A 14,987-nucleotide genomic window follows, 5' to 3' on the forward strand; every position below is an offset into this window, starting at 1 on the left:
TTTTCCGGTGAATTTTACTCTTTATTTTTTTTCAAATATGCTGGATTATGGTGGCCACGTCATCATAAATACACCAAAAATTGATTTGATGATAAATTTGAAAAAAAATGAAAGGTCGTGGTTTTATATGACAACTTTTAAAAGTCATGATTAAAATGAAAATTCGTGTAAAGGTCGTGACTTTTTATGGATTAACCCTATATATTCAAACAGCCTGTTATTTATTCAATTCGGTTAATTTAAATTTTTAAATTCAAACCCAAATTGAATCGAAAAATAATAATATAAAAACTGAAAATAAACTGAATCGACTAAAAAGGTTGGTTAAATTGTGGTCACCCGACAAACAATTTTTTTGTTCATCAACGAGAAATTTAGATTATACAAAAGAGTTAAAAACAGTGACATAGTCCACTCTTGTCAACATCAAAATCCGACTATAAATACCCACCAATTTGTAGCATCCAAATCATAATAACTTGCAATTTCTCAATTTAATCCTCTCACTCAAACCCAAGAATTTAATTTCAATACAAAAATGCAGCCTAAATTCTGTTATTTGACACTCTTTGTTATTTTCTTAATAATTGGAGTTACTGTTGGTGTTTGTGAAGATAAAATGATTTCTCCTGAATTGTCTAGAGAGCCTGATAACGAGGGCGGTGGCTCTACTGGTGCTACCGGCTCCGGCCACGGCCCCAACGGGGAATACAGTTGGGGTTGGGGAGCTAGTCCAAATAGTGGCTGGGGATATGGTTCAGGTTCAGCTCGGTCGCCGAATGGGTTTGGCAGGGGTTTTGGGTTTGGCTTTGGCTTTGGGTCTGGAAGCGGCTCAGGTTCAGGACACGGTTCTGGGTCTGGCACTGGTGGTGAAACTGGCGGTGGTTATGGAGCTGGAAGCGGGTCTGGTAATTCTGGTGGAGGAAGTGGTGGCGCAGGTGGCTACGGTGGCGGTCGCAGTCGCTCACCAGCTGATTTATAGAGATTGTTTCAACTAAGTTTGATCCTTTTTCATTCTTGAAGTATTTCATATGCTAAAGAATGAAACCTATAAGTTGGGTTAAATATCTATACGCTTACTAAACTATATATTTTCTTAATACGGCTGTCTAATTATAAAAAATTATAAAATACTTATCGAATTATAAGTATATTACAAAACAGTTATCTAATTATAAAAAATTATAAAAAAAGTTACCGAGTTATAGCTTTTTTTACAAAACAATTATTCAATTATAAATGTGGACAAAAAAAAAATAACCATGTAACAAAAAAATAATTATTTGTAAAAAAACATAATTCGGTAATTTTTTGTGACTTTTTATACTTCGATAACTATTTTGTATAAAAATTATAGTTCAATAACTTTCTAATAATTATTTAGAATTTGATAGTCATTTTATAAAAAATATAATTATTAATTACATAACTGCAAAAATATTTAACCCCTTATTGAAAACGACACTACAATTGATCGAATAATTCTCAATTTTAATCTGATTACGGAAACAGATTAAATTGAGATAACTAAGTTTCTACCAATATTGTAAAGAAAATCCTATTGTCATTTTAATTATTCAAAAGAAAAAAACGTTATGTAATACTACTAGTAGAATTCTATCTAAAATTGAAGTTACGTAGCTTATGTCGCCTTCCTGTTATAGCAAAGTAAATGTGGACAACATGTTCATCGGAGCTTCCACTTATAATGTAGTTGTAGTCTCTTCCATTTACGTAATAAGAGCGAGTGTAGTTATGAGCACTTCCTGTCGGAGCTATCTCAAAATTTAGGTGAAGCCTCCCTTCTGCTACCAATAGTTGCTTCACCTGAAACTAGTGTTTTAAAAACCGAACTAGTAGCCAAACTGGTGAGACCATCGGTTTCTGGTTCAACCGAATTAATAAGTTTCTAAAAAAAAAATCAAGTTCACTAGGTTTTTACCGATTCAACCACGGTTTATTACCTTTTTATCCGGTTCAATCCGATTTAACTGCAAATTTTGATTCTTTAAGCGTTTTAGGCCCAAATACTGACCGATATTCGATTTAGCTGGTTTGACCGGCTGGTCCGGTTCGGTTTTTAAAACACTGCCTAAAACAACTTAATATCTTAGGTATCACACTACTATATAACTTGGATTTGACAATGAAAAACAAATTGCAATTTTATAAATTCAATCAAACTGGACCAGAAAATTCCGTATAAAAAAATAAATTTTCAAATTAGTTTGGTTTAAACAAATGTCAATACATTTTTAATGCAAGTTGAATCAAAATAAATTATAGCAGTGGGTCCCTGCAGACATAAAAACATTGTAATTCGACCATAGAGTTTCAATTTTGATTGCCACTCCGCTCGTTGTAATAAAATATACCGGGTCTTGCCTATTAAAACGAAACTGGATATGAACATTATTGAAGTATAGCGTAATACAAATTCTGAATTCATGGGCGAACAATATTTACAAGTTTTAATAATTCGTAGAAAAGCAAAGTGAAATTTACTACATCATACTTCACACTAACCACTAAAACAGATCTATGTACAATTATGGAACAATTTAATTGCAGTAGAAAAAAAATATTATAATGTCAACCTCCAAGACTACTGGAAGAACGAATCATATGCGGATCATGAGAAAATTCGTCGACAGACTGACTGGTCGATAGTAAATTTACCTGCACAAGGCCCTCGCCGATTATACGACAGTTTTTTTAACACAGACAATGTCTCAACAAATTGTTATGAAGAATGACCATGATTTTTTTACCTTGATGATCTCATATTTAGAAGTTGGGCGCTTGGAGGCAGCTAGAACACTCATGTGAAAAGCCTGTTAATCATGCAAGAAGATAATTTAGCTTATATATAAGAAACATTGAAGCACAATCGATATTCATGTGCGCGCTATTGGTTTTTTAGTTCGGTTTGAAATAATTTTTATTAAAAGTAGATCGATTTTTCAATTAAAGAAATCAAACCGAATTAGAGGAGAAAAATTTAGTTCAACTGTTTTTTGTTCTATAGAAATACAATAATAATTCTATAAGAACTCACCCTAAAAGGATCACCCCTTAAGGATTGTACAAACTGAGAATTCCCCGAGTCACTATTCTGCAAACAATTAAGAACCAAATATCTTCAAAACTTGTGTCATGAACAGTAGCAGCTGATACAAGTAGATTGCCATAAGCAAAAAATTTGACATAAATAATCAAAAATTAATTACCGCATACATAAAAAATCACTTATAAACCTCCGGATGTCAATTAAGAAAGTTCAGTAACAAAATTGAAAGGCCAAATGACGAAAAAAGTCTAAACCCTTGATGAAAGTTTCACAAAAGTTTAAATTTTTTAATTTTATCCAATTTATCCTGAAACGAATAATTTCGTTTCAATTTTTTCCAACTACACAATTTTACTTATGTGGCGCTGATATGTGGTATGCCACACCACATGAGCAAAATTACATAATTGGACAAAATTGAAACGAAATTATGCGTTTCGGAACAAATTGGATAAAATTGAAAGGTTTTAGATCTTGTGAAACTTTCATGAAAAGTTTGGCCTTTTTTGATTATTTGGCCAAATAGAAATAAACTAAAAGTACAGCTATGAACATAATCAATTACCCTGATACGAGTAGATGCTGTAAAATTGAAGTTACCTGAAGGTAAACATCCTTAAGTCGTCGTCCGGTTATAGCAGAGTAAATGTGGACAACATGTTGGTCGGAGCTTCCGCTTATAATGTAGTCTCCTCCGTTAATGTAGTAAGAGCGAGTGTAGTTATGAGCACTTCCGGTCGGAGATATCTCAAAATTTGTGTGAAGCCTCCCATCTACTGCCGAAAGTTGCTTCACCTGACACAGCTTAACATTTAGCTATAATCATCACATTGCTACATAATGTGAAATTAACAATCATAGTTTACTAGCCGTTTCAAAAAAATCATAGTTAGGCATGTAAATTGGGTTCAAATCGGATCAAATTAAACTGAAAATTTGACATTTTATAGTCGAACTGAACTAGTTGGTTATTTTGATTTTTTTTTTTTGTTCATTTTTGATTTGTATTTTTAAAATAAACCGAACCAAAAGACACATAATGTTTGAGTCATAAAATCTATTGCAGCTCATAATTTTTTTTTTCTAATTTATAAGAAAATATATACCTCATTGTCAACAGCAGAAACAAGCAGATATTGATCATCAGGAGAAAAGCAAACCATCACATTTCCCCCACAACTCGAAGCTCTATAGCACGGATTGTTCGGCCTCTGCCTCAGATCCCATAGCTTCACATCACGATCAAACGACGACGTAGCAAATAAAAAGGGAGAATGATAAGCAAATTTAGCTACATTAATGGGTTCTTCATGCATGTTTTTGAACAATTGTATGCGTTTCGTGGTGTTAATGTCGTAAAACGCAACATCCTTTGAGTACCCGCTGGCCAGAAATTGATCATCTGTGCAATTTATATGAACAGATGTTAATGGCTCAAAATCATGAAATTTGGTGTAATTTACGCCTGGAATTTTTGGGGGCATTTGATTTATGTCGAACAATCTCAGGCAGCCATTATCGGAGCCTGCAAGCAGCTGTTTTAACACAGGAGAAGCTGTCAACGTTAGAAGAATAATATCAAAAATGTAATTTTAATATCAAGCAAAAACATTTCAAGTATTTCTGATTAAAATTACAATATGTGATTATCATTGGCAGTATATTCGTACAATATATTGCACCGTCTCAGATAACAACTAATGTGATAACATATTCTAAAAAGATATTTCACTTGATCACTATATCATATAAAAAATGACGAGGTGCATAACTTTGTTGTAAATAAAAATTAATTTTTTTAATATGTAACACAATTTTTAAAATATTTTTACCAAATTGAAATATTGGGCAAAGATGTAGTGCTAATAAGGGGCCATTAGACTTCTGTGTTATTTCATTTTAATAAGAGAGCTTTAATTTATTTCAATTTAGATATTGCACTTCAAAAATGAAAACAACGAGAAATTTCTTAGCGATTTCAAGCAAATTAAGTCTATATGGCAACAATATCTTACCATGACGTGGCGAGTTTTTGTTGCCATATAGACTAATTTGACCTTAAATTGGTACTTCTCGTTGCTTCTATTTTTAAAATTTTATGTCTAAACTGAAACAAACTAAAGTTCTATAAACCGAAATGAAATAACATAGAATTTCAATGACTTGAAAATATAATACCTGTTATTAAGTATTAACCCAAGATACATACTTTGGATGGATACATGTTGAGCCAACAGAGTCCCAAAATACTATTCATAGCTCCTGATGAAGGAACGGAACCAACAATCTTCCCATTTTCATGATTAATCACCACCACTTCGCCGTCCATAGTTCCGAAAACCATAAGACTCGAATCCGACGGATGGTATTCAAACTGTCTAGGCCGAAACGTTTCATCTTTAGTCATATGGCTCAAGTTAGACAACAAAGGCCAGCCAGCAGAACCAAATTTAGCAGCACTAAGAGACCTTGAAAGGAAAAATCGGCTCTTCGAAGCTCCGATTTCGCGTTTTCGCAAAATATTCGAAACGTTTTCCGTGTAATGTCTGTTATATGGTAAGTGCTCGTAGTGTTTTGAAATGACAACTTTAGCTGTTTCTTTGTCGAACTTTGTAACCTGCGAATTATCCAAAACTTGCAGAGCAGGTAATGAAGTAATTATGAACTCCCTGTAATGTTTCTCGTAGCAGATCGGACACGGGTGGTGTGAGTTATAATTAGTCAACTGAGTTGTGCTTTTCATTGACTCGTCCGTACAATCTTTTGCAAGGTTGAACTCTTCTTCGTCTTTAATCTATCATTGGGCAAAACAAACTTAGTTAAACAAATTGATAAAAAATTTATAATCTTTCATTTCAGCCCCAAATTGGAGGGGTTATTAGCCGAAATGGTATCGTAACTTTAATTTGTATCATTTTGGTACTATTATTTTCTTTTTTGTTTTATATTAGTGTTTTCAATTATTTTAGAAAATTTCAAGCTGACGTGGCAGCATATTAATGAAACATCTCGTCGATCAAGTACTCAATTTAGTTGCCTCGTCAATCTTAAAAAAAAGATCATAAATATTCAAATTAGTGGTTTTAGACAAATAAATCGAAAGTTTGGTGAAGTTGGATTATTTTATCATGAATATTCTAAAAACTGATATTATGAATGTATGTTTCTTGGGTCAACTTTACAAAATTTAGAATAAAATGATCACATTTTATCAATTGTGGGTTTATTTGTCCAGAACTATCAGCTTAGACATTTTTGATATTTTAGGTCAAGTTGGAGGAGTAAAATGAATATTGGTTGACATTATATATTGTCCTACGGAAATGAAAATACTGAAATGAAAAATACCAAACACTATTTTTTATAGAAAAAATTAATTATGTAGAATTATAGAGTTATAAAACTGTTCTCGAAAAATAAAACAAAATGCTAAAATTTAAAATTCGAGAAATTTCCGTACAAACATAGTATATTGACTCTTTACCTGGTTTCGCAGTTTCGGTTGTTCCTGAACAAATCCTGAAATTGTAACTTCATTAGCATAAACCCCACTTATCATAAAACTATTTGCAGGTGAGTCCAATTTTACATACGACCCATCGATAGGCGAAGCTTGACGAGGACACGATGACGTATCCTTACAACACAAGCAATTTTGGAAGCGTAGTTCCGACAAAGAAGGTAGTTTCGATAAGGCAGCAACGGTTGTCCAAAGATCAACAACTCTTGTCCCACACATTGATAGACGTTTCAGATTTGGCATGCAAGAAAAACAGTCCCTGTGAAAACTAGTGATTGATGTTGAAAAATCTAAATTTAATGTGTGCAGCTGCATAAATTTTCCAGATATATTGAGTCGTTGGATTCGAGTCGATCTCAAATTTAGAACTTCACATGTTAATCCATGGTCACATAGATCCCTGTCAAAAAAATTATATGATTAGCAAATTATAGCATATCTATGTAACTGTGATCGATTTTCAAATTGTGATTTTTAATAATTATATTTAATTTTACCAACAAAGCGAAGTTTTTAAATGAATTCAGATGAAAAATTATGCATATTGCCAAAGGAACAATATGTGCCTTCCTAACTTTATCGTGTCATTTAAAAATTACAATATGTTTTAAAATAACATAGTAACTTTAAAGTAATTAAAATATGGTGAACCTTTTGTTTGTTTTCATGTAGACAGAAATTCACTAAAAATCGTTTACGTGGCTTACTAGTTGATAAAATTGAAATTTGATTAGCAAAATTTAAGAATTTGAAAGTCGGTACTCTATAAAGATACCGTAGTTTGATAACTTTAACAATATTTTAACACAAACAACATTCAAAATTAATTTGGTAGTTGAATTATAAGCAGATATGTAAAAGAAAAACGTTAAGACTAACCGGAAAACGTCTTCTTCCATTGATGAGTCCTGCAGATTAACAACTCGGAGTTTCAAATTACTTGCTCGGAACAAAGTCATAATATGTTCTTCATCACAATTTATAGGCGCTTCATAGAAAATGTCAACTGCATCAATATCAGAAGAATCTGTTGTTCTTCTCCGTGAAGGGTTTTTGCATTTTGGCTCCTTAAATATTGCTAAAACAGACAAAACAAAGCTTAGAAAAACTAGATTGTACAGCCATGGAAATTTCTTACTGAAAGGAAAGTTGGAGAGACATTATTCTTAAATTCTTGTCCTGCTATAAATAAGCAAAGTGTCTCGTTCAAGACACTGAATAAGGATCAGAATAAAAACATTTTAAATGGATTAACTTTTAAACATATAATGCTCTTATCAGCTAATATATGTCTCTACGGTCATTTTTAAATTATCTGCGAGTCGCACAATTATACGATTGATGATTTAGAAATGGACAATTATGCGCGATATCAGTCGTGTAATAAACTAATAATGCATTAGTCATGTGAAAAATTAAATGATAAAAAATAGATAATAAAAATTAAAAAATTGTCTATCGTAAATGCTCATGGACTTTAAAAATTGCGTGGCGCAGTAGGATAAACATTCATTATAAATTTGAATGATATATTTAAGATGAGGATTAGATGTGACATCCAATATAGAAGCGCATAAGCTTCATTAAGCAATTGTTATTTTTTGTTTACAGATAAACTACTACATTTATTTCTACAATTATTGCCTCTACCAACTCTTTTTAAAAAAATGAATTAATTGGCCAATTACTAAATGGTTGGAGATTTTTGTCCTATATTAATTTATAATTATACTTTGTGCTTAATATGTTTAAATTTGAAATGACATAGTTATCCATAACTAGAGTGAATATTCTCCTTTCTTTTTTAAATAAATTTTGTTTAAGCACCGTTTGTATTGAAAGTTAAAATCCATGTAGATTAATAAAATCGATGGATTCTAAATAAATGGAATTTAAATCCATAAATTGTAAACTTCTATTATTTGGATTAATAACAAAATCAATGAATTTTTAACATTATTTATGAAAAAAATAAATAGTATAACAATCCATCATTTATAAAAAAAATGGTGGATTTGAACTTTCCCACCTAGTAGGTGGGAAATCAAAATCCTTAAAAATAATGAATTGTAGAAAATAAGAGAATTTATAAATTAATGGATTTTATTAATTTTTTTCTAGACAAACGATGGATTTTGTCCAAATTCATAGATTGTTTAGAATTCTTCGTTTAAAATCCATTAATTCAAACGGTGCCTTAAATTAAATTTTTAAATTTATTTTCCTCTCCGTCTCATTTTATTTATTATTTTTTATTTTTTAACATCCCCAAGAAATATGTTGAAATTCCATTAATGACACGTATTATTATTTCTTACCTTTACTATTGACGAGTTTGATATATGTGTTAATGGAAAATTAATAAAGTAGTTGAAATATGTAAAAATAAAAGATTGATAAAATTAAATGGAACAAAGTGAGTATAATTATATTTCACCAAATTAAGCTAAGCACACATTAGCAGGTTCAGATTTTGTGGCCGAGTTTTTCTTGTTTTTCTTTTTCTTCTCTAAAAATCTTTAAACTATGATTCTATGTGACATAACACGATATATGTGTACACATCAGCAACTGTTCCACCTCATCAACACATACACATTTGTCAGCTAGACTACAGCTAGATTACAGCTGTAATTACAGCTCATTTCCCGCTCATAATATTAGTGTATAAATAGCTCTAATTTTGTAGTTTGTAAGTTTCAGTTTTTGTAATCACAAAACTCATTATATAATCAAAGTTTGTTCTCTGATTCTGATTTCCAATATGGTATCAGAGCGGGTCTGAGCCCGGAAGTTGGCGTTGCCACCGGTGTTGCTGCCGCATTTTCGATCGTTGTTGTTCTCCGTTGTATCCATGTGATCCGGATTGATTTGATTGTTGTTCTCCGTTGTATCCAAGTGATCCGGATTGATTTGATTGATATTGTTTTGGTTGATTAATCATCGGTATCGGTGATTTTGATTTGAGTTTCAGCATTCGTCCATCGCTATCGATGAATTCTACAAATTCAGGTTCCTATATTCGATCATTTTTTTGATATTTTCAGTTCATTATTCTTGATTTCAGGTTCAATTTGAATATTGCATCATCACCAGTAATTTCAGTTGCAATCTCAGCTTCGTTCAGTTTAATTTTCTTTTATCAATTCTCTGTTTGTTCTCTTCAAGAGATTGAAGTAATTCCGATTTCTAATCCTCATCACTATCATCTTTTTTCCACAATTTCAAGCTCTTCCATCAATTTCCCTTCGATTAATGCCTGTTTTATTTTTTGATTCATTCTTGAAGTTTTTTCAGATCGACAGTTTTTGATCAGATTTTGATTCTTCAATTGATTTCTATTTCTTTGTTTTCTTTTGAGATCAGTGCAATCTTTCTTGTTCAATGTAGGATTCTTCTTTTCTCAGTCTGTGATATGTTTCTTTTAATCGACTTATATCGATTCTATTGTTTTGGTTTATGCGAGAAGATTTGATGATATTTTTATGATTTGATTGGATCACTTCTATCTTCAAATTGGTGAGACAGTTAATTTGAACAAAGGGTCAACGCGCCCCCTGAACTTGTGACACAAGGTCATCTAACCCAATTTATATTTTTTTGAGCAACTAACCCCAAAACTCTTCATTTTTGGGTCAAATAACCCCATAATTTATATTTTTATTTTAAAAAATAGATTTAGAATAATTATATCGCAACAATTAGAGAAATATCTAATTACCTTTTTGCATTCATCACCTCCGATTTATATTTTACACATTTTAAAAATATAATTATGGGTTACTTGACCCAAAATTGAAGAGTTTTGGGGTTAGTTGCTCAAAAAAGTATAAATTGGGTTAGATGAACCCGTGTTACAAATTTAGGGGGCGCGTTGACCCTTTGTTCCAGTTAATTTTGCAGCAGTGTGCATGACATGTTCGATGAAAGTCCTGAATGAAAAATTACATTCACTTGGAATAAAACTTTATCTCTGGAAAACTCTTATTGCAGTAGCACTATTGTACAAAGCTGAAGCTTGTGGAATTGTCATTGCTATTCCTATCATTTAATATGGATTTACTGTTTGAGATATTATAAGTCAAGAAAAGATTTGTTCTTAATGGAGGCATCACTTCCTGAACACTCATCTTCTATATAGTTTCATCTTCTATATAGTTTCAGGGATATGGACTATAAGTAGTTAAACCATGGGAAGCTTTATTGTTAGCCTACAAAGTGTTTTGCTGCTTACGCATGTCTGTGCAGAAATGATGGTGTAATTTGTGTTGCTTGCATTTGGCAATTTGATGGCATTTAGAGCTGCAGGCAGATTCCAAATTGGATAACGATTATGTTAGTGTTGTTGCTTATTAGATCATTTTCTATAAAGCATTAAGATTGTTATAAGACTACTGCAAATGCTTCAAAACTGCTGTTGTGCTGTCATTGCAAGCTGAACATAATGGCAATACGTACAGCTTGAGGGGGGTAACACGATATATGTGTACACATCAGCAACTGCTCTACCTTATCAACACACACACATTTGCCAGCTAGATTACAGTTGTATTACAGCTGTAATTACAACTCATTTTTCGCTCATAATATTAGTGTATAAATAGATTTAAGTTTGTAGTTTGTAAGTTTCAGTTTTTTTTTCTTTTCTTTTCCAGAAAACAAACTTTGATTATATAATGAGTTTTGTGATTACAAAAACTAAAACTTACAAACTACAAACTTTAAGCTATTTATACACTAATATTATGAGCGGGAAATGAGCTGTAATTACAGCTGTAATGTAGCTGGCAAATGTGTGTGTTGATGAGGTGGAGTAGTTGTTGATGTGTACATATATATTGTGTTAAAGCAAACAAACATTTTTCATCTTTACTTGTTCTATAACTTTTAACTTCAGCAATCAAAGAATAAAAGCCAAACAGCACAATAACTGATAAAATAAAATCAATTTAATTCAAAGATTAAAAAATTAAATTGGGAAGTGAAATAATGATTAATAAACAATGATACAAAGTCCCCCTCTCTCAAAGAATACATACATAGCCAGTGTGTGATTAATGCCTAGACACAATAATTGAAACCAGTAGTAGCCCAGTAAAATAACCAAACAATTAAAATTATAAAATAAATTTTATCAAAATGTGTGAGTCCAAAATGGGGGCAATTAAATTAAAAATAATTTAACAACAGCAGCACCAGCAATAGGACATGAAGATAAAAATGAAGAACATGTTTGGCTCTTTAGAAAATCAAAGCCAACACTGCCCATCCCAATGCCAATCCTCCAACCATTTTTTGTATTGTTTCTGCACCACTCTGCAAATTTCACCAAACCAATATTAATATCAGATTATTAAGTATATCCTAATTAATTTATAAAGACATTAAAAAAAGTTATGCTATCATGTGCTATTAATTTTCTGCAGATCAACCGCTGACACAATAAATTAAGACTAATTGACTCATTAATTACGTAATTAATTGACTAAACAACCAATTTGATCTCTAAATACTCCACTTAACTCCCCGTCAAATAATCTATTTTTGACTAGTTTGATCAATTTTGGACAATACTCATTATCTCTGAATCTATTAAAGACGGAACTATACAATATGAATAAATCAGGGACCGTAATAATCCAATTTTATCTTTAATTGTTCTTAAATAAAAAAAGTAGTAAATATTTTTAATTGACTAAAAGTTGAGCGTGTTATCTTTGATCAAAATATAACTAAGAATGGGCTATTTGTTTAGTTAGTTAGCAGCACCGACATTTTTATAGCTATGTTTTTCAAGAACAGTAACATTTTTATATAGATGGTTAGTTTATTTTAGGAAATGTAATGCATTGTATAAATAGATCTACACATTATAGTAACAGATCTAGATTAAATAAATGAAAAATGCATCGAGTTACTTACATCATCGGCGACGGTTGGACCGGGTGAGCTGGCGTCGAGGCTAGGACCGGGAGCTTCCATCGGAGGAGCGGGAGGGCTTGACATGTCAGGGCCAGGAGCGGGAGAGACAGCGTGTTTCTTACTCTTCTTCTTGCTAGGTGCTGGTGCAGGAACATCAGCGGCGGTGGGAGCTGAGACAGGGACGGCGGCGGGAGGTGCGGAGACAGGAGCAGCTGGCGGTGTAGCAGCAACAGGAGCAGGTGTTGGTGGAGATTGAGCAGCTGGCGGTGGTGAGCTAACCGGAACTGGAGCTGGCGGTGGAGAGCTAGCTGGTGGTGGTGAACTAACTGGAGTAACCGCTGGTGGAGGTGTAGTAGCTACAGCCGGAGCTGGAGTAGCCGCTGATTTAGTCGGTGCAGCTGCCGGTGGTGAAGATACAGGTGCAGCTACAGGAGCAGGATATTTAGGGTTTACTGCCGGTGCTTTAGCAGGAGGGGCAGTTACAGGTGTCACCGGAGTAGTAGTCGGAGCTGCTGCCGGTGATTGACCACCGACTCCGGCGACAATGAGGCAGATTAAAGCTAGAGTAAGCACACAGTTCCGCTCCATTTTTTATTTTTTTTTTTGAAGAAGAAAATTTGAGTGTGTGTTTAAGTGAAGAGTTGAGTAAGAGAGAACAGTGAGAAGAGAATATATATATAAGCCCCGTTATGTTGACAGTAACGGCACTGGTCTGAGATAGATCTGGATCGTTTATTTTAACTAGAGAAGGGGGGCCTACTTATTAAAAAAGCCGTTTGATTAACGTATAATAAAATGGGGCCCACCAAATAATTTGGGAGCATATCATATGGAAGAAGAAGACACAGTAATGTGGTCTGGATTGGATGGGAGGGGTCCAGTAATTTGGTACATCAACGCATGTGATTATGGACTCATTGATTTTGTGTAATAATACGCGTTAACACATCACTAAATCTAGTCTAGTTTTTTAATTTTTTTGGTTTTTTTTTATAATTGGAAAGGGGAGGCGCTTGTGTAAAGAATCGAACCCACGACCTAGCAGTTTGCTGTCTCTTTTTGAGAGAAAAAAATATGTACTAGTATTTTTACAAAAAATATCAAATAAATAAATTTAATTGTTTAAGATAATAACTTCTTTTTAAAGATGGATGATCTTTTAAATGTCGGTCATTAATTATTATGAATTGTTTTTTTAATCGTTTCATCGTGTTTAGTTTATGCATCGATGATTAATTTTTGTCTTGCTCTATTCTATTTTATTTTAGATTTTATCAATATTTATGATATTATTAAAATTAAAAATGAAATTAGGATTTTTAACAAGATGTATACAAAATGTATATAATTGATAGATCCTGCAAGTGATCGAAGGAATTCGAACATTTGGGGTAAAACTTTCAAATTAGAGCCTATGGATAGAAAGGATAGATGGATTTTGGTTCATATCAATGCTTAAATCAGTAAAAAGTGTATAAGAGAATAAAGAGTAACTAATGTAATCAAGAGAAAATATGGATATACATACCATCATTAATCAAATCGAATTGACTAGTAGTAGTTAGGTATAATTTGATTTAATTATTTTTTTTAAAAATTATAAATTTAATTAGAGTTAATTATAATTTGATTTGATCAAGTTTAGTTTAAACTTAAAAAACACCTCCTAACATAACCGGCATAGTATATATTCAGTTCGAATGTTATATATAAGAGTCAAGTAGGGTATTGTAGTGATCAAAACTTGTTGTAACTTAGGCGAAGATGAAACCAATGTGTATAGTATGTAAAATCGGATTGAAATTAAAAAATCAAATCAAACTGATAACTTTAACTCGGTCTGATTTAATATTATAATAAAACTATAATTTTTCAATTCAGGTTTTAATAAATATAACAATTACTTAAATTTTAATATGAAACTAATCAAAAATAGTCGAATCAAGTCGGAAAATGACCGAAATAACTAAATCGATTTAAAAATTACACTTCTGTAAAATTGAATTGAATTTAATTTGGTTAGATTTAAATCCAACGTACACTTTTGAGGATAGAACCGAATTGATAATATGTGTATGCTACACAGTGTGCGTTCGGTTTCGTGTGGTGTTTTATTAGGGTAGACACAGCTGGGGATGATTAAGGTAGGGACTTTGCCAGTTTCGAACAACCCAATCACCGACGGCCACATGTGTCATTCACAATAATTGGTAATTGTATGGGTAGCTTTAGTTGGATTCTCGGCCCACCGTCAATATGTGGGCCCTCTTTCAAAGCTGTCTGTTTTGTGTTCTCCAACTTTCTTTTCTTGGCAGTTTTTACAAATATTTTTTGTTTCTTTTTCTTTTATTTTGTTCTAAAGTGACAATTAAAGCAAAATATTATAGAAGTTGTCTATTTGGCTTTTTTGTCTTTTTTTTCTACTTTTATTTCACATAAAAGTATATGCTTATGTATTAGTACTAGAAATGTATT

At 32.3% G+C, this 14,987-nt stretch overlaps 3 protein-coding genes across 3 annotated transcripts; 1 reads left to right on the forward strand and 2 right to left on the reverse strand.

The window, feature by feature from the left end:
* The first annotated feature begins 463 nt into the window (after positions 1-463).
* LOC126657586 (putative glycine-rich cell wall structural protein 1) lies at positions 464-1,100 on the forward strand. The gene has a single exon (XM_050352295.1). The coding sequence runs from the start codon at positions 539-541 to the stop codon at positions 980-982; it is 444 nt and encodes a 147-aa protein (XP_050208252.1). The 5' UTR covers positions 464-538; the 3' UTR covers positions 983-1,100.
* A 1,288-nt stretch (positions 1,101-2,388) lies between these two features.
* On the reverse strand, positions 2,389-10,828 carry LOC126656679 (protein DWD HYPERSENSITIVE TO UV-B 1). Its single transcript, XM_050351289.1, has 9 exons — positions 10,825-10,828; positions 7,470-7,668; positions 6,555-6,990; positions 5,280-5,864; positions 4,177-4,605; positions 3,671-3,865; positions 3,059-3,115; positions 2,772-2,834; positions 2,389-2,679 (listed from the first exon to the last, which is right to left on the reverse strand). Exons 1-9 carry the CDS (start codon positions 10,826-10,828, stop codon positions 2,593-2,595), a joined length of 2,055 nt encoding a protein of 684 aa, XP_050207246.1. The 3' UTR covers positions 2,389-2,592.
* A 723-nt stretch (positions 10,829-11,551) lies between these two features.
* LOC126656639 (lysine-rich arabinogalactan protein 18) lies at positions 11,552-13,151 on the reverse strand. Its single transcript, XM_050351250.2, has 2 exons — positions 12,513-13,151; positions 11,552-11,906 (listed from the first exon to the last, which is right to left on the reverse strand). The coding sequence occupies exons 1-2, from the start codon at positions 13,098-13,100 to the stop codon at positions 11,832-11,834; spliced, it is 663 nt and encodes a 220-aa protein (XP_050207207.1). The 5' UTR covers positions 13,101-13,151; the 3' UTR covers positions 11,552-11,831.
* Between the last annotated feature and the right edge of the window lie 1,836 nt (positions 13,152-14,987).

The sequence above is a fragment of the Mercurialis annua genome, linkage group LG7, assembly GCF_937616625.2.
Source record: "Mercurialis annua linkage group LG7, ddMerAnnu1.2, whole genome shotgun sequence".
Taxonomy (NCBI): Eukaryota; Viridiplantae; Streptophyta; class Magnoliopsida; order Malpighiales; family Euphorbiaceae; genus Mercurialis; species Mercurialis annua.